Source organism: Dipodomys merriami, unplaced genomic scaffold (genome assembly GCF_024711535.1).
Source record: "Dipodomys merriami isolate MVZ:Mamm:240054 unplaced genomic scaffold, mDipMer1.0.p SCAF_2, whole genome shotgun sequence".
Taxonomy (NCBI): Eukaryota; Metazoa; Chordata; class Mammalia; order Rodentia; family Heteromyidae; genus Dipodomys; species Dipodomys merriami.
The window spans coordinates 32,913,602-32,938,104 of NW_027203381.1; the positions used below are offsets into that span (position 1 = coordinate 32,913,602).

At 35.2% G+C, this 24,503-nt stretch overlaps 1 protein-coding gene and 1 long non-coding RNA gene across 2 annotated transcripts in view; one reads left to right on the top strand and one right to left on the bottom strand.

Annotated features, from left to right (window-relative positions):
• The window catches only part of LOC138831590 (uncharacterized), a 34,029-nt gene extending 33,029 nt beyond the window's left edge, over nt 1–1,000 (bottom strand). The window contains exon 1 of the long non-coding RNA XR_011373394.1: nt 793–1,000. This is a non-coding gene — a long non-coding RNA (uncharacterized lncRNA). The remainder of the gene's footprint in view (nt 1–792) is intronic.
• The window catches only part of Dsc1 (desmocollin 1), a 29,615-nt gene extending 15,338 nt beyond the window's left edge, over nt 1–14,277 (top strand). The window contains exons 8-16 of the mRNA XM_070028649.1: nt 778–912; nt 2,216–2,401; nt 3,849–4,108; nt 4,404–4,546; nt 7,749–7,961; nt 8,656–8,889; nt 11,808–11,932; nt 13,000–13,227; nt 14,080–14,277. Of these exons, the coding sequence (XP_069884750.1) occupies nt 778–912; nt 2,216–2,401; nt 3,849–4,108; nt 4,404–4,546; nt 7,749–7,961; nt 8,656–8,889; nt 11,808–11,932; nt 13,000–13,227; nt 14,080–14,277 (1,722 nt within the window). The remainder of the gene's footprint in view (nt 1–777; nt 913–2,215; nt 2,402–3,848; nt 4,109–4,403; nt 4,547–7,748; nt 7,962–8,655; nt 8,890–11,807; nt 11,933–12,999; nt 13,228–14,079) is intronic.
• Nucleotides 14,278–24,503: the final 10,226 nt, after the last annotated feature.

The following is a 24,503-nucleotide window of genomic DNA, read 5'->3' on the forward strand; positions in this document are numbered from 1 at the left end:
AATTTGCATTTCAATTTCTTCTATGTCTTTTCATAGCTTGATAGCTCCTTTCTTTTTAGCCTAAAATAATATTCCATTGCCCAAATGCACCAATTTATCCATTTATCAGCTAAACATACCAATTTACTTATCCATATATCAAATGAAGAACATCATTGTTTCACTTAAATGTTGGCAATTATTAACATGGTTATTTTACATTTTGAAATGCTGTATTAGATATATTTCCACTGTATTGGTTAACCATTGTCTTTGTACTGTATCAATATTTACAGTGTTTTTATTTTAAAAAATTACATTTAGGGCTGGGTGTGTAATATTATATATAGGGTGTGTAATTATATATAATATATAATATATAATATGTATTATATGATAATTTATTATCTGACTTTATATATATATATATATATATATATATATATATATATATATGTAGCTTATTTGTAGCTGGGTGCTGGTGGCTCACGCCTGTAATCCTAGCTACTCAGGAGGCCAAAATCTGAGGATGATGCCTCAAAGTCAGTCCTGGCAAAAAAGTCCGTGAAACTCTTATCTCCAATAACAACTAGAAAACCTGAAGTGGCGCTGTGGCTCAAGTGGTAGATTGCTTTCCTTGAGCTAAAAACTCAGGGACGGTGCCCAGCCCAAGAATTCAAGCCCCTACTCCCCATCCCCCCCAAAAAAAACTTATTCATAAAATAATTACAAAAACAATAGTTATGGTCAATTACAGGAAACAGAGACATTCACCCTATTCCCTTTTCCTGGTTTCAGATGTGTGATACTTACAAGTTAGTGATGGAAGTGCGGGATATGGGAGGCCAGCCTTTTGGTTTATTCACCACAGGAACAATCACCATTTCACTTGAGGATGAAAATGACAATTCGCCATATTTCACAGAAACTTCTGTGAGTATACCTCTCTGTTCACTTATCTAGGTAATTTTACTTTTTTTTTTAAGAAACAAATCCAGCTATGTGGATTTAAATAGCTGTCCTTTGGAGACAGCATAGAGAGAATAATATAACTATTGTGAGCAAAGGAATTGACATGCTAGCTATTTCTGGATGTAGGCAATCAGTCAAGCTCTTCACCTCCTAGCAACATTGCCCTTGACACAGTTCACTTGCTCAATGTTTTCTCGATTGTGAAGTAGCAGTGCTTATGAGATGCCTTGAACTACTTTTATAAGGTGGGGAAGAACAGGTGCACATTTCAAGTTCTAAAGATGGAAAAGAGAGTGGTTTATATCCTCTATTGGAGTCAGAGCACAGGCTGCCCAACCCCCACCTCAGCTACCTCTGACTTTTCTTGCATCATATATGAACAAACTTTGTTTTGGGGGAGTAAACTATACTTCTGGGGGAGCGGTTCTTTTTTCTTCAGCTTTAATTTAATTTTATTTATTAAAATAAATTTATACCAGAGTACAAGTTAAAGATGACAAACCTGAAAATGCAAGATAGACAATTTCATGTAAATTTTTACATAAATATTGAGTACATGTTTTATCCATGTTTCATATGAGGAAATAGAAGGTCTGTTAAGTAACTAATTTATCCAAGTTATATAAATAGAGCATTTACAAGGTAACTAGGTTTCTAAACTAGATACAATTGCTGCCATCTTCCTATGAATCCATCTTACAACTGTGGTGGATTTTGATTTACTTTATGTTTTAGCCTATTTATATCTTACAACCTGTAACCATGTTTTCTGGACAACCAATGTCTATGATTTAATTTCTCAAAAAAGAAAATGCTTCCCTTTAAATGTTTGTTAGTGAATCCAATTACATAAAAACACTATTGTGGAAAACAGTATCAAATAATAAAATTATCAATGTATATGCCCATTATCTGTATATATAAAATGCTAACTACAGTAGTATAAAGCATTTATTCAGTGCTTACAATAGTTACAAAGGAGAGATAAACTGAGGATATTGTAGAGATTCCAAAAAAAGACAAATCTAGAGTTAGGAAAATCATTTCAGAGGAACTCAAAAGTTAAGAGATAAGTTGTCTTTGAAGAATAGAAAAGATTTGAAAAAAAAACAGTTCAGGAAGAAAGAAGTAGGTTGTGAATTTGACTTTGAAATTCTTTCTCAAAATAAGGGTGCATTTCCATATGAATTTTACTTTAAAGACAATATTTAGAGTAGAAAACAACAAATTAGAGGTTTCTAATAAAAGGATACTTTCTCTCCAGTACTCTACAGAAGTGGAAGAAAACAGAATTGACGTTGAAATTTTACGAATGAATGTACATGACAAAGATTTGCCAAACACTCCTCAGTCGAAAGCTGTCTACACAATCTTACAGGGGAATGAGAATGAGAACTTCAAAATTACCACAGATCCAAATACAAATGAAGGAGTCTTATGCGTTGTCAAGGTAAATTAGTAAAATAATCTAGGTATAATTTAAAAGCATACTAACTTATGCATCTTTAGTGACATTAAAAATCAATAGCTCCTTGTCCATATATAGCTAGAGTGTTCAGTGTAATAATGAAGTGGTTTGCATTGGTTGACATGAGCATTTTTCTTCTATTATTTTATTCTCATTTGTTTTCTTTGATGAAAATCATGTCAGGCACAAAACTCATTGTACAATACATCAGGAAAACTAGGACAAAGATATGAAATATTAGATTAGATATTAAGGCAGTGAAAGGAACAATTTGAATGACAGAAAATGTATAAAAATGATATTTTGTATCTAAGACCAGTTCCTAGAAAATGCTTAAACTTCTTTTGGGGCTAACATTTCATTAATTTCTAAGCAAGAGAGCAGATATTTTGTAGTAACTTGATGTAGAAAACTTTAAAATAAAAATTTCATAAAATGTTCTTTAATTTTTATGCTGCATATCCTTTCTTTTTCCTATTTATTTATTTATTTGTTTGTTTTTAAATTTGGGGGAGCTTTTCCTTCACCAGTGACATTCTATTTCAGGAGTCATTCTAATTATTCAGTACACAAATAAGCACTTGTATCAAAAGCTAAGCACTATCTAATGTAATGTGTTTTAAAATATGTTGCTAAATAATATTGTTATGACTTTTGATTTGTATATTCAGGGTAACTGCTCTATAAAATTACTCTGAATTGCTCCATTATAGCATAGTATAATATAATAACTTTATGTATTTCCTTGGAGGAATTTCCATGATCATTTTTATATAACTAATATAGTAATCTGAATTTTTCAAACACTTGTTTCACATATCTGTTAATATAAAAATTTGCACAGAGTAAATGAAGACAGACTCTTCTAAAAGAGAAGTGAGTTGAAAAGTTGGTTAAACTGTAACACCAACAATTCTGCACTGACTAGTGTTTATTATTGCAAAAGCTAATTATTAATCTTTACATTAGCACAAACTTTTGGTAATATTTTGAATGAAAAATGATAATCCTCTCTAGAGATGTAGGAAAGTGGTAGAACCTTACTCTAGCATATGCAAGATCTCTGATTGGATCCCCAGCACTGATCTTATTTATAAATATATAGTTTAAATATATATATAACATATATATATTTATTATATTTATATATGATATATATGATATATATATCATATATATCATATATATGATATTATATATGTTATCTATCTATATATATGTTATATATATAGATAGATAACATATATCATATATAAATATAATATATAAATTACCTATGTATTTATTTCATATACATATAACATACATAATACATAACTATATTATGTAAAATATATATTATATAGTTCTTTTATATTAAAATTACAATCATGAATTTTGTTTATATGATATATATATATAGACTCACTGAAGTATGTTTATTAAACAGCCACTGAACTATGAAGTCAGTCGCCAAATTGTTCTGCAAATTGGTGTACTTAATGAAGCACAATTCTCTAAAGCAGCAAACTCACAGGCTCCCACAATGTGTACTACAACTGTAACAGTTAACGTGAAAGACAGTGATGAGGGCCCTGAATGCCAGCCACCAGTAAAAATTATTCAAAGCAAAGATGGCCTTCCAGCTGGCCAAGAACTCCTTGGATACAAAGCACTAGATCCAGACACTCGCAACAGTGAAGGTTTAAGGTAAAGTACTTTTCAAAGACCTTCTCAATTTAAATTGGGATGTAAACTAATTTCAAGCTTAAGAAAGTTCTCTGTATGGAAGCGGCGCTGTAGCTCAAGTGGTAGAGCGCTTGCCTTGAGCTGAAGAGCTGAGAGACAACGCCCAGGCCCAGAGTTCAAGCCCCACGACCGACCAAAAAAAAAAAAAAAAAAAAGAAAAAAAAAAGAAAGATCTCTGTATATTTTTGGAATGACAAATTTGGGGAATATATCCCTTCTTTAGGTTAGTTTCTTATATTTGCTTTCTAAAACTTAGGTATCAGAAGTTAGGAGATGAAGGTAACTGGTTTGAAATCAATGAGCAAACTGGAAACTTGAAAACTGTGAAAGTAGTAGATCGAGAATCAAAGTTTGTGAGAAACAACCAGTACAATGTTTCAGTGGTGGCTACAGATGCAGGTGGGTACCATTTTCTATAAATACAATTCACACACATTTTCTATGAAAATCTGGGATGAAATCTGCTTATTTCTAGATCAAAATTGAATGCAAAAATGTTTGCATTAATGTGACAATATATAATATAAATGATGTATACATTACACCTGTTCATTTGATTGACAACTACATAGATTAGGACCAGTATCAAGTAACATAACATCACAAGGGATTAATGGGCAAATAAGTCTAAGTTTTAAGGCTCATACTATTTCTGCTGAGGAAATGGTGGCATGTTCCAGAATTTCCCTTTTGTTCAGGGGTTCAGATTTAGATTATTATGATATGAACATGATAAAAGGATTTGACCTACTAAAAACAGGTGAGTACAATGTGAATTTATTCTAAGCATCCAATAATAGAAAACATCATTTATCCTAAGTTCTAAAGGAAGGACAAAACAGTGATTTGCTTTGAGTTGTAATCTCCAAGGTTAATTTTAGAGCCTACTTTGTAAAGAATGTCCTGCCAATGTTGTAGTGATCTTGAAACTCTTGAATATACCCTTCTATCATTCAGATGTTTTAAAATGTTTAAATTATTGTGTGTATTCAAAATATTTGATACCATTATGATTTATACACCATAGAAATTCATAAAAAATCAATATAAAAAAAGAATATAGAAGCTGCTCAGGCCTGCAATCCTAACTACTCAGAAGGCTGAGATCTGAGGATCATAGTCCAAAACCAGCCTGGGCAAGAAAGTCCGTGACACTCTTATCTCCAATGAACTATGAGAAAACTGGAAGGGGTGCTGTGGTTCAAGTGGTAAAGTGCTAGCCTAGAGTTGAAGAGCTGAGGGACAGCACCCATGCCCAGATTTCAAGCCCCATGACCAACTAATAAATACATACATACATATATATATATATATATATATACACATACATACATAAAAAATTCTGCCCTTTCCCTTTATTGTATCAGTGGCATAGTTACCCATTTGAGACAAATTGTCTAAATATTAAAGATAAAAATAAACTTGGGATTTTCCAGATGACCTGATTCATCTGATTTTCCGCCTAACCGAAAAAGGTTTTTACTATTTTATCTAGTTAAAGTAGTTGATACAATAATGCCAGCGCCAATTCCCAAAATATCATTGAATTATTTAGGAAGAATGAGTAACTGTAAAAGCATCCTTCCAAAATAATGACAACACTTACTTTGCTTAAGTAACTAGTTTAAAAATTACTTCCAGTAAATTATTTTTTATTATTCAACAGAAAGAAGCACTACATATGATTTAGAAGTTATTTCAAGTTAAGGAAAAAGGAATTTTATTTGCCTTTATGTTAAATTCAATATATTTTCCTAATATTTAGACCAATCATTGATTGATGTTAAAATGAGACATTTTATTTTTTTATTTAGTTTTAAAAGTTATCATTTATGGAAGGTTATTATGATAAATCTGAATATGTTTCTATACATTAGTCTTGGTGGTGGTGGTGGTGGTGGTGGTAGTTTGGGGCCTTGAACTCTGGGCCTGGGTGCTGTCCTTCAGCTCAAGGCTAGTGCACTACCACTTGAGCGACAGCGCCACTTCCAGTTTTCTGGTGGTTAATTGGAAATAAGTGTCACGGACATTGCTGTCCAAACTGGCTTTGAAGCGTGATCCTCAGATCTCAGCCTCCCATATAGCTAGGATTATAGCCATGAGCCACCAGCACCTAGCACATTATTAATTCTTAAACAAAACTTATGAGTAGTTTTAATTAAAAGCATGTGTTGGGACTATGTGCAAAGCATTAGGCTAATATTAGTGATAGATAACAAATGAGTAAGAGACAGTTCAAGTTAACAACAGTTTATTAATTCAATTGGGGTGGAGGTATAAACACATTTTTCTGGCTCATTTAGTTGAGATTTTTCACAGCACAAAAAAAAACAGTTACATTAGCAAGTGTTGATGGCTCATGTCTGTAAACCTAGCTTCTCAGGAGGCTGATATCTGAAGATTAAGGGTTGAAGCCATCTTTAGAAGAAAAGCTCTTGAGATGAGACTCAGTCTCCAAAGTAACCAACAAAAATCAAGGTTGGAAGTGTGGCTCAAGTGGTAGAGTACCAGCTGTGTATAGTTAAAGTCTTGGGTTGTAACCCACTACTACTTAAATAAATAAATAACTGCATTATGTTCAGTGTAGTAGCATTAAGTTATAGCTAATCAAAATACACTGGAAAACTCAATAGGCTCTTCAGATGAAAGTGTCTTACTGTGTTACATGTTTTATACTCACCTAAGTCATGAACAGTGCTAGGAAAAAGCACAGACAATAGGACTACCATTGTCAGCAGAAGCCACAAATTTATTGAGTGGTGCCATTTAACTATAATAGAGTTTGGCTGGGAATGTAGCTCATTGGTGAGGCACATGCTTAGCAAACATGAGGCCTTGTTCCATCTCTAGCACCAGAAAATAATAAAGCTTATTAAACAAAGAAGAGGAGACAAATGTTCCTTGGTTCCCAATGTACCAAGTCAAGCAAGAAAGAAGATTGAGAAGAATTGTATACATACATACAGTTTTTTCTTTTCTCAATTCATATATATATATTCATATATAAATATATATATATGAATATATATATATGAAATGAGAAAAGAAGAAACTAGGAAGGTGACGTGATCAAATGTAAAATAGTTTTTATTCATAGGGTACATACATATACTCCATAAAGAAAGGTGAAACAGTTTGGTTTTCACAGGGTTATTCTTTTTTGGGGGGGGCAGGAGGTGGGGATGTCTGGTCGTGGGGCCTGAACTCTGGTCCTGGGCGCTGTCCCTCAGCTCTTCAGCTCAAGGCTAGCGCTCTACCACTTGAGCCACAGTGCCATTTCCGGCTTTTTTCTTTTTGCTGATGTGGTGCTGAGGAATCGAACCCAGGGCTTCATGCGTGCAAGGCAAGCGCTCTACCACTGAGCCACCTTCCCAGCCCCTCACAGGGTTATTCTGTAGTGACATACCTCATAGATGATACCTTTTAGTTTTAGAAAGCATGTGAAGAGATCCTCTCATTCAACCAAGGAGTCTTATAGGCAGATTGACATGTCACTCTAGTCTTAAAGCTCATTGAAAGCAGATGTCACTCACGCATTAGCTAAGTTGCAGAAACAAAACACTTGCACTGTGAAGAAATAACTTTTTAAAATTTATTTTAGTTGGTCGATCTTGCACTGGAACATTAGTGATTCTTATAGAAGATACTAATGATCACCCGCCTCAAATTGAGAAAGAAGTGACCATTTGTCAACATGACAAGGACTATGCTGTTCTGGAACCTGTGGATCCAGATGGGCCTGACAATGGTCCACCATTTCAATTCCTTCTAGATAATTCTGCCACCAAACTGTGGACTTTAGAACCACAGGATGGTAAGTATTTGTGCTAAGTCCTATAATTAGTATGGGTTCACAGTTGGTTGATGATCCTGATATTCACTTTAGTTTATCAAAATAAGTATATATTAATTTAAAATGTATCCTAAAACGTAATAACACCTTGCTTTAAGATATAGTTTAACGCTTAGACTTTTGTTCTGATGATCTTTGGCAGTTTAAAAAAAAATACCAGGAATCTGCAACTTTTTTCTCAGGGGGTGGTGTTTAAGAGAATAAGGACAAATGATTAGAGACAGGAACAATCATAATAGTTAATGTACATATGTGAAAATGGAACCGGTGGCCTGGTGGAATTGAGGTGGGGGACAGATGATAAAGAGTGACATAGATCAAGATACATTGTATTTATAAATTGACATGTTGAAGTAAAAGCTTTTTGTACACCAACTTAAAGATAATGTTAAAGCAACAGAGGGACTGATATAAGTCTATTAAAATGATTGCTTGAATAACATGTCAAAGTGTAGGTTAGTGTAATGTGAATAAAAGTACCATCGATTATTTTTTTCCGGTTTTCTGTGAAGTCAAAGTCCTTTTTAAGGAAGGAAATAGTTCATCCATAGTTTTGATTTAAAATGAACATTCATCCCCCTCAATGGGAAGCAGGAACAACATTGCTATTGAAAGGTTCTATCAACATGTGTTCTTTCTGCCATTTCCCCCTTAGGTAAAAGTGCCATTCTGCGTCAGAAACAAAACATGAACTATAACTATTATTCTGTGCCTATCCAAATACAAGACAGACATGGTGCTTCTGCAAAACATGTGCTGTCGGTGCGAGTATGTGACTGTACAGCACCCACTGAATGTAGAATGAGTATGAGGGATGTGAAACCAGCCAATGTGATACTTGGAAAATGGGCTATTGCTGCCATGGTGCTGGGCTCTGCATTGTTATTATGTAAGTATCATGATCTAGATTGTGTCGACTGAAGTTTTCTTTTTGGGGGGGTCTGGTCGTGGGGCCTGAACTCTGGGCCTGGGCGCTGTCCCTCAGCTCTTCAACTCAAGGCTAGCGCTCTACCACTTGAGCCACAGCACCACTTCCGGATGTTTTCTTTTTGCTTATGTGGTGCTGAGGAATCGAACCCAGGGCCTCAGGCATGCAAGGCAAGCGATCTACCACTGAGCCACCTTCCCAGCCCCTCGACTGAAGTTTTATGGAATGTTTCTGTGATGTTCAGTTTTTCATTGCTATAATAATGAAATATGTGAGCTAACAATCTGTGAGAGGGAAAGGTTTGTTCTGGTTCAGATTCAATAGTTTCAGTCTACCTTTGACTAGTCCTGTTGCTTTAAGGCTTGAGGTAGGGAGTAGCATGTGATAGAGCCAAGAGGCTCCTCTCTTGCAGACAGAAAGTAAAGAGAGAGACAGGTAGAGGCCAAGGTCTCTTTAAGGGTGTGACCACAATGACTAGATTTCTAGGAGGCCCTGCCTCTTGAAGACTTTATGCTCTTCCAATAGCACTGCAATGTGGGAAACAACATGTTAACTTGTGGGTCCTTGGTTGAAACATTCAAATCATAGAAGTTTAGAAAACATTCATGAGGTTTTTTCATATATACACATATATGTGTGTGCATACCCACATGCATATCTATCTATCTATCTATCTATCTATCTATCTATCTATCTATCTATCTATCTACATACCTCCATATATATGATATATACTCATGGTGCCCCAAACCTTTTTTAAAAAATTAATTTAATTTACATTTAAGTTTATTTTGTTGTTATGGTGATGTCAAAGGGGTTACAGTTACACAGTAAGGTAATGAGTACATTTCTTGTTGAACATTGTTACCCCCTCCCTCATTTTCTCCCACTTTCCCTCCCCCCACTCTGATTCCCCTCCTTGCCAAGTTGTAAAGTTCATTTCCAACATAGTGTCTTGTGAGTATCACTGTTGCATTGGTTCACTCTTTGTCCTTTGTCTCACCATTTTGTTATTCCCGTTCCCTTTGTCAAATCAGATAAACCTATATACCAGACAGAGGGCACCAAAAAAAAAAACTTGTACTACTTTATAACTTAGGGTCCTGAGTCATAGAAGAAACATATTGATAAAAAACCAAATAAAAAATTAAGCTAGCGTATTTCATTTAATACATTTATTTGTATGCACTTGATACCACCCAATGTATTTACTTATATGTTTATAAGCTAAATCTAGCTTCCACAGATGAGGAAGCTCTGGACCTGACTTAGCATACTTTTCAAGGGAAAACTCAAATAGTGTAATTACTTAGAAAGACAAAGTCAAAGTTCAACAAGATAAACACCAGAAAGTAGGTACTTAAAAGGGGTGGGGTGGGGTTAAGGGGCAAGGGGTAAATGGAGTGAAAAAGAGGGGAAGAATGTAGTTAAGATTTGTATGTATGTAATACAAAATTAAGAAGTATGAGGAGAGGGGTGGGTAGAGGAGAAATGGATGAGAATGTTGGAAAGGGCTAACAATGATCAAGATGAATTGTATTCATAAACTGCTTTATTAAATGGCAACTCCTTTGTGCAACTACTTAAAGATAATTTCTTTAAAGGGGTAGAAATAATTAAGGTTCAGGAGCTTATGCCTATATTTCTAGCTACCTAGGAAGTAGAGCTGAGAATAACTGCTGTTTTAGGTCAGCCTGGGTAAAATATCAGTGGTACCTTATCATGACCAATAAAAGTTGAATGCACTGATATGTGCCTGTCCTCCTAGCTATATAAGAGGTAAAAGTAGGAGGATTATAGTCTAGGACAAGTCAAGAAAAGCATTAAAAATGTTGGATAACATTATTAATAGTGTCCCTCCCATATTAAACATTACATAAATGTTCAAGCTGCCAAGTTTATATCAAGAATACATAAATACAAAAAGACAGTGGAAATGGGAGTTTTGAAATTTGTTTAGGGATTTATGTTATTACTGAAGAGATTTATGATACCTTTTAAGGTATCATAAATCAGTTTAAAAAAAAAAGGGTCATGCATGAACCAGTAAAGAAAAGTCATGCATTCAAAGAAAGCTAAGGTTTAACATTCTAAATATTTCTTGTTGGAGGTACAAAGGTAATGAAAAAATTCTCATACTTAAGTATCTCTCAACTACAAAGAACTATTGCACTTATGAACCTTTCCCATAGTCTTTTTTGTGTCCTTGATCATTTTCATTTCAGTTGCAGGTTAAACTGGATATTCTGTTAGTATGATAGTAGAAGACTGTCAATAGCAGCACTGGTTTTATAAAATAGCCTTATTTATGTTTGCGCCTAATGATCTTTATTTTACTGCTTTGAACATTGTGTGTGTCTTTAAATACTAATAAACTACCTTAAAGTTCAGTCAGGTGAAGAAATTATTTCAATGAAGAAGTTATCAGATACACAGAGGTTAAGTTTGGACTTGTGAAGAGAGATTTTATTCATCTAAGACAGAAATGTTCTATATATCAATACATTTTAAAAGTAGTCTATCATGGGCTGGGAAAGTGGCTCAGTAATAAAGTGCTTGCCTGGCATACATGAGGTCCTGGGTTTGATTCCTCAGTACCACAAAAGCAGAAAAAGCTGGAAGTGGTGATGTGGCTCAAGTGGTAGGGCACTAGCCTGGAGCTGAAGAGCTGAGGGGCAGTGCTCAGGCCCAGAGTTCAGGCCCCACGACCGACAAAAATAAAAAGTAGACTGTCTTAATTTCATGAACAGAAGTGATCACATTTGATAGAAGATACTTTAAGGTTGTACAAAGAAACTTCAATAAAAAAATCTCATAATCAAATTACGTAATTTATAACAAGATGAAAAGAATACTTCAGCTTTTAATTACTCTTTTAGGCATTCTGTTTACATGTTTTTGCATAACTGTTAAGAGAACAGTAAAGAAGAAATGTTTCCCAGAGGATGTAGCCCAGCAAAATTTAATTGTGTCGAATACTGAAGGACCTGGAGAAGAAGTAATGGTAAATCAGATTTCATTTGCCTTTAAATTATATGAGGATCCAATGACAGTTATTACCTAACAGTTATCACTTAAAAGCAGCATCAATAAATAATAGCAATGTTTACTGTGTACTTACTATGCAGAGCAGAGTTCCATGACCCCTACGTATTTTCATCTATCTAAACTTCACAATCCTATTGGGCTGGTTTCCAATGCCTATCATAATAAAATGGTGCAAATGAAGTGACTGAAACATAGAAATGTATTCTTTCATAGTTTTGGAGGCTAGAAATCAGAGATTACCGTGTTAGAAGAACTATGTTCCATCTGAAGGGCGTTCAGAAAAGATCTGTTCTAAGCCTTTCTCCTAGCCTCTTGTATTTTCTTGAGTTATGCTAAAACAATTTGAATCTTATGACATTTTTCACAGTGTATATAACTGTGTTCAAATCTGCCCCTCCTTTTTAAGAACACTGGCCATATTAGATTAGGGATAGAGTGACTTCGTCTTAAGTAATTATTTCTATAATCACTTCAGCTCCAGATAAGGTCCCTGTATTAGTTACTTTTGTATTGCTATGACCAATACACATGGCATAAATAACTTATGGAGAAACAGTTATTTGGGCTGGTGATTTCACTTAGCAGAACATCCTGGTGGCAAGAATGCCTGTCACAGGCTGTTTGTTCTTTACTTCCTGGTAGACGGAAAACAGAGAGAAAAGGACACTCCTAAGAATCTGCCCTAGTAACGTATTTCTTCCATCTAGGCATCATGTAGTAAGGTTTCCACAGCCTCCACAAATAATGCCACCAGCTAGAAACCAAACATACAAGAAATGAGTCTGTTAGAGACATTTTATCGAGTTCACATTCTGAGGTACTAGGGGGCTGCAATATGTGAGTTTTTAAGGGGACACAGTTTAGCCTATAGCATCTATGATATGACTACTATCATTGTCTCAAATATTCATATGGGGGAACTGAGGCATAGGAGGTAAGTGGTTTTTCAATGGTGGGGGGAGAAAGGAAGTGAACAGTTGCCATTTGATTCATTGGCTTTCTAACCTCTGACTTTATTTTTAGGAAGCAAATATTAGAATTCCCACACAGACATCCAACATTTGTGACACAAGTATGTCTGTTGGCACTCTTGGTGGCCAGGGAGTCAAAACACAGCAAAGTTTTGAGATGGTCAAAGGAGTTGGCCATCACACCTTGGAGTCCAGCAAGGGAATAGGACAAGGGGTCACAGACACCGGCAGATACGCATACACGGATTGGCAGAGTTTCACCCAACCTCGGCTTGGCGAAGTAAGTGCGGATATCTGCAAGTTCACATTGCATGGAAGTTAAACACAATTTATATGTCAGGATTTCTCCAAAGCGTCACTTCTCATACTCCTGGAACACATCAGCCCTCTAATGTATTATCGTAGATGTGGATGTGAGCACTAAACCCAAATTGCAAAATAAGCTTTTGAGGTTCACGTTTTAAACGATAGCTTACAAGACTTCATTTTTGCATGCTTTCTGGGGAAGTGGTTAGGAAAATTAAAAGGCAGAGAGCTTCTTTCCTAAAAATTATCAGAAAAAAATAACCTGGAGTAAAATATTTGCAATAGAAGATGAACAGGTCCTAACTTGTAGACTCTCATACATGTATATGAGCTCTCGATGTAGGTTTGAAGTCCTAGCTATCAAAACCAACTAGATAGAATGTTCAGTGCTTGTTTTAGGTTTTCTTTCAGAAGCACTTTTTATAAACTTTTTTTTGTGTTCAGGTTTGTCAACATAGTTTGATCTTAGCTCTACTAAGACATAAACAAAAGAATTAGCCTATTTAGGCATTCCCCAAGTATCTGAAGAAGTTACAAATGTAATTTTCAACTGTGCACACCTAATGTTCAAATGGAGAATTGTTGTGTGATGTATGTGTAGCCTTGATCATAAATGCCTTTGCTGGGAACACTTATTGATTTGCTATATTTTAAGAATGACTATAATATAGACCAATCATGTGCATTTTTTACATGTAGGAATCCATTAGAGGACACACTCTGATTAAAAATTAAACAGTAAAAGGTAAATCAAAGACATCATTTTTATGCTACTATGTTTAGGTGTTTTTAAAAATATAATAAAATGTGCTCTTTCTTGATACAGAAGGTGTACCTGTGCGCACAAGATGAGGAACACAAGCACTCTGAAGACTACGTTCGTTCTTATAACTATGAGGGGAAGGGCTCGATGGCCAGCTCTGTGGGCTGTTGCAGTGATCGGCAGGAAGAAGAAGGGCTAGAGTTTCTAGATCATCTGGAACCCAAATTTAGGACACTAGCAAAGACCTGTGCAAAGAAATAAATGAGCCTTTGAATAGAGTAACATCTGCACTTACACATGTAGGAGTTCATTGAATGTAAAAGAATCACTAGCAACTTCTGCTAGTGATTTTGTGTCTTGGTGGTAAAGTCATGTATAGACAAGGGGACTGTAAATAATGAGGCCTCCCTACAATCTCCTTGTCTGATGAAACTTTTGTGTCTGTAGGCCTAATGTTTTCATTATTCATCTTCTTTCCTCTGCATGTATAGTTAGCCCGTTTAAGACTGCACTGTGTGTACTCTTTATTTCAAAACTTAGATGGCTGGGTGTGGTCTGGGAGACGGTGGGAGAGTTGGGTACCATGGGGGTCATCAAAATGAAATTTTTGCTTTGGATGTGTAGATTAAATATTTTCTTCTAAATCAGGAGGTGGGGGAGAATTATGTTTCTTTAGCGCCAGAGAAGTGCTTTCTGCCTACCTGAGTAGTTTAAGAAGGATTTTTAAATATTCGTAGGGGCAGCTTTCCAATTGGTACGTGGTCTCAATTATCCCTTCACTCTTCACTCTTCTGAACTAGTGACCCCAGCAGTGCCTTTCCTGAGGAGTCTCACAGCTTACTCCTCGGATCTCTGCTCCTGTGGATGTTACCTGGTTCCTTGGGTTCTGTAGGGATGACAGGGACCAGAAGATGTTCACAACAAACAGAGATTAGCTAAGGATTCCATGAGAGAATTCCATGGCATCCCCTATGCCCATGAGCTGACATAGGCTCACAAATACGCTTCATATATCCAATGTGATGAACTGGTAACTTTGATGAGACTATTCACCCTCTTGTTTGACACAGACTCACCATCTTGGTGACTCTTACCTTTCATCTTTGAGTATTTTACAACCAGCCCTGAAGACATTAGGGTACAACACTGATGTCCTGGGCTTAGTCCTTACTAGGCCAAAATTGAATTAGCATCCATATTTGAACACAGTACTCAGTCTATATTGGGATTTACTTTAAGAAATGGAAAATTAGAACTACTGAATGATATTTTTATGTTAAAATTTTAAACCAATTACAGTTACCAAATATTCATTGAATACTGAATATATGAACAAACAAAAGTAAATTATTTTGAAGGCATAAAGGATATTATATTTTATTAATCAAATAAGAAATTACATATCTAAATAATATTTAATATTCATTTGTGGAAAACTGTATAAAACTCAAAACAATAACAATTTATATCACACACCCACATCAAAACAAAAAATTTTCTTGAAAACATCACTAACTAGCCATCTATTAAAAAAAATCAACAACTCTGCTATTTTTAAATTTTGTGACTCATCTTCTCATTCTCAATAAAGGGACTCCTTGTTATGAAATTACATATTGGGACAAAAAGAAAGTGTAGTTTTAACAAATCAGATCTGACTTTATATGTCAATAATATATGATTTTATAGCCATTATAAGATAATAAAGTATGGTAATTTTTTATTACATGAATTTTGAAAACTTAAAATATAAGATATAAATTATATATCATCACAGCAAATATATCACAGCATTATTTATATTCTTGAACATGTTCTCTAAACAGTAAAAACAATTAGCTGAACATTAACATATATGTTGTTTGTTTTCATATTTCTTATATTTGCTTAAGAATGGGAAAAATGGTATCTGAAGAAAAATGTACAATTAATATCCACAGGTGAATTTCTCAGTCAGCAAGAAAAGACATGTAAAAATATTAGAAAAATTATTAAAATATGGGAAATTAATTTGTATTAAAAAGTTAGGGTCATTTAAACTTTTTCAAGACTACTAACATTTATCTTATAGAGACACTATGACTTGTTTTATTTAGATAATTCAGTCATTTTCTGTTTTTACTCAAAATTAACAATAATTGTATGGTTTATGAAATTCCTTCAGACTGCTTACAGATGTAGTTTGTTAATAAAATACTGTATTTCATCTAAGTTATTTGTCAGTATTAACAAGTTAGTGGTTATGAATTGTTTTTCTATACTTAAATCTAGAGTGAGGGAAGCACATAGCCTAATTTTCCTAATCTTGCATTCAAATATTTCATGTGAAAGAAACTCCATAGAAACAGCATAAGAGATGAATTCATATATTTTTTATAAGTTTCATTAAATAATTCCAACCTGATTGAAATTTTTAAATCTTCCTGAGCTTAATCAAAAGTATTTCACTGTAACCCCTCTGTACAGCATCTTTACAATAAAATAAAATTTTTAAAAGTGGTACCTATGCATACATTTACTTTTAGAAAATGTCATATGTTGTTATTAAAGATATGCCACATGCTCAAAATAAATGTTTTAGAATTGAGGATCTGGTGTCTGGCTTGAGTTAGGGCCTTCTAATACTTGACTTGCTTGGTGAACCATATTTCCAGTCAGCTTTTTTGTGGTTAATTGGAAGTGGAGTTCCTTGGACTTTTTGGCTTAGATTGTTTGGAACTGCCGTTCTCTAGACCTTAGCCTCTTAAGTAGCCGGGATCATGGTATGAACCACCCACATCTCTAGTTAATGATTTTTATTATCTCTTTGCAGTATGTCAGTTATATAAGTCCTGTCCTGTGTGAAAACCTTAAATAAAATGAGGGTGATGAGACTGTGTACAGACTTTTTCCAACCTCTCACATCTGCTTCTCTAATAAATCCCAAATCAACATTGTTTCTGGTCTTTGTCTTTCTACTTTGAAAGAGAAAGAAAAAGATGAATTATAGTAAGATAAATCATTACTATGAGTGGTTAAACCTTGCATAGTTTATAGAGACTGAAAATAAGAGAGCATATTAAAAATAAAACTTCTTGGATTTGGGATTATGTGCATGTAAGATAAAAGAGCATACTTACATTACCTTGAATCCTTACTACAAACAACTGCTTTAAATGTGCATATAGACTAAAGTAAATGTGTAGCATGAAAATAAATGTAAAAAGTGGATTTATAGTGTACATTTGTAAAGATAAATTAGACTCTGTACTTTCTAAAGTAAATGAGTTGATGGGAATAAAGTATTTTGTTTAATAATAGAATATTAAGGTCAGTCACCAGTGGCTTATGCCTGTAATCTTAGTTAGCCAGGAGATTGAGATCTGAGGATCATGTTTCAAAGCCATTTTCAATTAACCACCAAGAAAAGCCATAAATTGAGCTGTGGCTCAATTTGTAAAGTGCTAGCCTTAACCTTAGGGACAATGGACCACTAGCAGAAATAAAAATAAATAATAATAAAATAAATTTAATTAAAAATAAAAATATTTGGATTTTTAACTCTGAGATTCACACTTTTTAAGCAAGTTCTTTGCCACTGAAGCTATAACTCAACTCATTTTCACTCTAATTATTTTTGAGATTTTTTTGAGATTGAGCTATTTGAAATTAGATTTTTGAAATAGTTTATTTTTGAGTTGTTTAGACTCACGCTCTGTGAGTCAGCCTGGATTATAATCTTCTAATTTATACTTTCCACAGATATGCTACAATACCTAGACTTTTATGTAGATAAGGGTTCTTACAAATTGTTTTTTCCAGGGTGGCTTTGAACTACTATCCTCCCAATCTTACCCTGCTTAGGAGCTAGGATCCTAGCAGGAGCCACAGAACCAGGTTCAAAATACTTCTAATGAAGCAATGTACAGTATTGGAAGTTATTTATTCCTTAACTTTAGAGGAAAGAAAAGCCTAACTTACTAATATGGTTGCATACCTATGTTGATTCTTTATCCTTGTCATTGCCCTCCAAAGAGAGGTTATGTCCAGAGATTGACACACTGTTTGTCCAAGCCATTCACTTCCTCATTTTCTTTGGCAATATTTTATATATCTGTTTAAAGCCTCTTACATTGTGGTCTATTGCTGATTTGCTTCTATTTCACAGAACCTATGAAAACTCTCAAGGTGAGCTCTACAAGCTTCACACTACCTGCCCGACTACATTTGTGCCATCACTATGGCCTTCTGTTCTACCCCATAGGAGAAGCACCACTGCTCAAGTTCAGCCTCTCTTGTGCATTTGTACCCACCTGCTCCCAATTGTTCAAGGACATTGTTTCTTATACACAGATACATTTATATGTGTGTGTGTGTATATATATATATATATATATATATATATATATATATATATACATACAGGTAATTGTGTATATTTAAATGTATGTATATATGTATGCAGACCATATATGACTGCTTTAATTGTAAGTTGATACAGGGAGACAACAAAAATTGGATAGAAACAACACTTTTACCCAAGTTTATGAGCAAATAAATTTAATGGGTATTAAGAACTCATTTTCTTTGGGGGATGAGCATTGAAGGTATTACAATGTTCTTCTGAACTGTCCCAAAGCAAAATGGAGGATCTGTCAATCATTTCAGACATAGTATAATAATGGACTTCATGAAAGTTGTCTCTCCAGTTGCTTTAAAGCCAGAACCTTGCTTTGTAGGACTCAATTAATGTGGGATTTGGGGATTTTATCAACCAAATGATACAGTTCTTTAATGCATCATCATTTATATATTCATAAACGTATCTTCTTCGGACTTGAATTTGACATGATTTTGTTTCTGTTTTTGTTGTGATATTGGAGATGGGCTCTAGAATACATGCATTCTGAGAACAGTTCCATACCTCCAGGCCTAAAGTGTTTGTTAATAATTATTTATGTTAATAAATAATTATTAATAATACTTAATTGTTGCATGAAATTAAAATTTTACATGACAACGTTTTCTTTAAATACATACACATGGAAAGCAAGGACACTACTGCTGCCATGGTCCTCTCTGTGTTCCAATCAGTGATGAGGGTGTATAATGTACCAGATGCATTTCCTTCTGTCTGAGAGGCTTCCTCCTTGGCTGCGTTCCAACAGTCTGAGCACATTCTCATCTTTCAGTTAATCCAGGAAGAGTAAATATTTTTCTATTAATTTTCATCACAACTCAAAGCTGTTTCTTAAGAACACTTTCTTGAATAGACTTTGGAATGAACAAAGATGATGTTTAACAAAGAACAATTGTGGAGTTTCAGCCCATGACCAAGAAAACAATGTTACAGCGTTGCTGTATGACAAACGGTGACTATACGTTATAATTGACTGAGCTGGAATTTGCTACACATTCTAAGCTGTCTAAAAAGATCTTTTGTGTTTTTGTTATTGCTGGTGTTAGATGTTTGAACTTGTGCTTGTACTTGCTGGGTTAGCATGATACTGATGAGCCATAAGCCATGCCTCCAGATCTAGCTTTCACTGGTTATTTTTTTAGGATAGGGTCTTGCTTCCTGCTTAAGCTTGTGGCTGAGCCAACGTTCACCTGCTGTAGGCTTCCTCTTATCACTGCATCATAGCCAGCTTTCCTCTGTGGAGACACTTTCATTGACTTTGCTTCCCAGACTGGCCTGGCACCAATCTCAGCCATCCATAGAGCTTAAGATGACAGGCATGTGCCACTCTATGAAGCCATGGGTTAATAACTGGTCTCAAGAACTTTTCTGCCTAAGCTGGCCTCCAACTTTGATCTTCCCACTCTTAGCCTCCCAGTGAGTTGGGTAGAGTTTTCATGACTCTACAAGCAACAGAAACAACAGCGGCTTAAACAAGGTAGAAGTTACTTTTTTCTAACATAAAATGAGATACATATTGAACACATATGGAGGCTGTGAGTGTGTGTGTGTGTGTGTGTGTGTGTGTGTGTGTGTGTGTGTGTGTGTTTGTGTGTGTTGCTCCTGGGCTCAAACCCAGAGCCTGGGTATTGTTCTTGAGTTTCTTTTGCTCGAAGCTAGAGCTCTGCCACTTGAGCCATAGCTCCATTTCTGGCTTTTTTTGGTAGTTTAGTGAAGACTTTTTTTGGTAGTTTAGGATCTCATGGACTTTCCTGCTTGGATTGGCTTTGAACCTCAATCCTCAGATCTTAGCTTCCTATGTAACTAGGATTACAGGTCTGAGCCACCAGTGCCCAGAAAAAAAATCTTCATCAAACAAGCCTAAGAGAATTGTAATTATTTATGCATTTTCTCCTTCTTTTCTCCCTCCCTCCTTCCTTCCTTCCTTCTTTCCTTCCTTCCTTCCTTCCTTCCTTCCTTCCTTCCTTCCTTCTTTCCTTCCTTCCTTCCTTCCTTCCTTCCTTCCTTCCTTCCTTCCTTCCTTCCTTCCTTCCTTCCTTCCTTCCTTCCTTCCTTCCTTTTCCAGAGCTGAGTACAGAACTCAGGGCCTTGCATTTGTTAAGCAAGTGCTCTTTCATTTAGCTAAATCCCAAATCCTTTACTGCTATTTTTTATGCTGAGTCTTCTTTTATCCAATGAAACCTGCTTTTTTTTTTACCTTGAGTGAAAAAGCTAAAGAAAGGTGCCCAGCTCTGAGTTCAATCCTCAGTACACACACACACACACACACACACACACACACGCACACACACGCACACACACACACACATACACTACCACCACCACCACCACCACCACCAAGTTGAACTGAGAGTTTCCTTTCCATTTTTAACCAAGTTGGTACTCATTTTGATACTTTCCTGTACTTCTTCCCAGAACAATGGTTCTGGTTGGTGACTCCTTGCAGTATGTATAGTTTCAATGTAAAATAGAGGCAGACTGCTGCATGGTGACTGGAGGCTGATAGAACCCCACAGCTGCATTATACCAGGACATCATATGACTGCTGAAACTGTAACAAGCAAGACCACAAAACAGACTGGCCATCAGAGACAAGTACTGCCCTTTTCCTCCTTATAATGACATGTTCATATCCTCAGCCTTATAAAATTTGCTGTTCCCATGACATGCAAGACATAGAGGTGAGTGAGTCCTATTCTAGGAATCTTGACCCATTCCCAAAGTTCCCCAATTTTTCCCTCATCAATAATCTTCCCTTCCATTAAAGATTGTCTTTAAGATGTTGTCCAAAATTCCAGGCCACGTAACACATTCTTGGGAAACCCACATTTAATTCTTTTGGTCTGTAATAAAACTTTCTCTGAGATATTAGTTTATCTCCATTCTGAAGATGGCAAGAACCTGATGAAAAAAGTTCCAGATCCCAGGCACCTTCTCAGTCCATTGTTGCTGACAACCCTAGACTGGCCTTCAGTGAGTGACCTTCCTGCCATAACCTCTTATGTATTTGGATTTCAGATGGGTTCTCTCACATCTGGACTTAAATTTACTCATTAATAAAGATAACATAGTTACTAAATTAAAAAAAAGACCAAAGGAGAAGTATTGGCAATTGAAATACCAATCAGGAGGTTTTAGAATAGCACAAATAACTGATGACAGTAATTTGGACCAGGATGGTATTGATGGAGATGATTAAATCAAGATGAATTCTAATTGTATTTTAAAGGTACATTTGATAGATCTATTGGTAGATTGGACTTGGAATATAAGAGAAAAAGAGGATCAAAAGCCCTCCAAGGTTTTGACCTAATGTACTAGAAGGATGGATTTGATATTAATTGAAATGGGAAAAAATCTTGGCCAGGCACTTGTAATGAGAAAATTGGGAGCTCCAGATGAGGAGATTAAATTTTCATCACCTACTAGGCATCTAAATTGAGATTGTGCTAGGCCACTGGAACCTGGAATTCAAGAGAGAGGTCTAGGATATAGCATTAGACTTGTTGCATCCTGTTTGTGCTGGATGAGATCAGCAAAGGAATAAGCATAGATAAAACTAGAATAAAGGAACAACAGCTGCACTATTGAGAAGTTATAGGGAAGCAAAGGAATCAATTAATAAGATAAACAAGGAAAAACAGAAGTAAAGTAAAGATGACAGTAAGATCATGTTGAAAAATGTAAACATTCCTGTCATCATTGTAAGAATATTTCTTGTTTTAATTTTATTGTTAAGATGTTGTACGGAGGGGTTATACTTACATGAGTAAGGCAATGAGTACATTACTTGTTGATCATTGTTACCCCTTTCCTTCCGTGTTGTTGTCCCACTATCCCTTCCCTCCCCCAGCTCCCACACTCCGATCACTCTTTCTCCTCACCACCCAAAGATGTAAAGTTCATTTCCAATATACTGTCCAGTAGGTATCTTCATTGCAATGGGTCATCCTGTGTCCTTGTTTCAGTGTTTTGCTATTCTCCTTCTTCTCCCCAGATTATATATATATATATATATATATATATATATATATATATATATATATATATATATATATATATATATACAAGATGCAGGATATCAAAATCGAGTACAGTGACAATAGGGGATATGCCATAGAGGAAAGAACATACAAAGGAAACAACAACAAAAAATAATAAAATCACATGGAAAACAGTATGGATGTTTCTCAAAAGACTCCACATAGAGCTTCCTGATGATCCAGCAATCCTACTTCTGGGCATTTACCCAAAGGATCACAAACAAGGCCATAATACTAAAGCTACCAGCACAACTATGTTGATCACAGCATTATTTATCATAGGTAAGATATGGAACCAACCCAGATGCCCCTCAGTAGATGAGTGGATCAAGAAAATGTGGCACATATATACAATGGAATTCTATGCTTCCATCAGAAAGTACAACATTGCCCAATTTGTTAGGAAATGGAAAGACTTGGAAAAAAATCATATTAACTGAAGTTACCCAGTCCCAAAGAAATTTAGGTTCCATGGTTTCCCTTACTGGCAATAATTAGCATCCATATAGGATAATATAATCAGATGAGCTGAAAAGCTTTAAAACCATGTACAAATGACCACATAAGTTGATGCTAAGTGAAATGAACCCCAAGATATGGACACAAGAGGTCTATAAGAATATTTCAAGTGAGAAGGCTGGGGAGAAAGATGAGTAGGAAAGGCCATGTGATAATGATAGAAAATAAAAAGAGTAAATACAGAGGCATTTTCTCAGAATTGTAATGGAGAGCAGAGAAATAAGGCTTGGTGTTAGAAGAAGTAGAGAGAGGCAGAGATTTTTGTCAGTGCTGTTCTTACATTATAGAGAGAGGTAGATTCAACTGATGTGAAAGAGACAATGGGTTGAATTGCTAGAACCATGTCCTGGAGCAGTTGATGCAGGTGGGGATGAATGCACGAGATTGACCTTAGCCTTGAACAGGAGTGGGTTTCCCTTGGGGTAGAAGAGAAGGCCACAGAGATGGCACTGGCGAGAGAGGTGGGCAATGAGGAAAAGTTTATAGAGGCTTTCCTTTTCCATGAAAAGGAAGGCAAGTCAGCAAGAACATAAGGTCAGAGCAGGATTATACGGGATTTAAAAGAAGAAAAGGAAGTATGGACATATTACTAAGGAAAATGAGTCATTGAATAGAGCAGGGAAACAAAGTGAAAATCTCTGAAGGTTTTTCTCATAACCTCCAAATGGATAATGGTAGGAACTTATAAATGGATGAATTAAGGTAACTAGATAGGTAAATAAGTATGTTTTTATCTTCAATTTTCTTTAAAATCACAGTGAAATGATTATCCTCTGCCTCTCATGTGCCCCATCGAATATTCCTAAAACCCTACTGCTGTCTCCTTTAGTGTCACAAGCACATATACTTCAAGATTGAACTGATGATTGCATACTCACAAAACTTCAAAAATTTTTCTTGAGCATTTGAAAATTCATTATAAAGTTGACAAAGATAATTTATAAAAAATAATTGCTATTGACCCGAACACTTGAAGTATTTTAAAAATGAAAGTGATTTCAAAACAATTATTGTTCCATTCATTTTTTGTATGTGTCATGTTCTCTTGTTTTTCCTTTTGAGGATTCCTGACATATTTATCATCTGCTTAGATTTCAATGAGATAATTTTGATTTTTCTTTGGTTACAATAGTTTTAGGCTTCAAAGAACATAGTAGGGAGGGAATCTGGCCCATGGATCAATTGCATTTTGGTTAGGACATGGAATTTAGTTCCCTTCCTATTAGTGATTATCACTTGAGCACTAGTCATACTTCTTCTATATTAAAATACTGTTGTTCAATGAATAAAGTGTTTCATATTCACTCTTTTCACATGGGCACTTATTATTTGCAACTGATGTCTTTATATAGATGTTCAACAAAACACATAAGCCCACCATTATAATTTATTGATCTGGTGGGCTCACAAAATTTAAAGCTGTGTTCTCATTTGTTGTTGTTGTTGTTACTAGTACTACTAGTACTACACCACATAGAATTTTATCTCTTTTGAATGGGTTATGAGAAACTAAATTTATGTAGTCA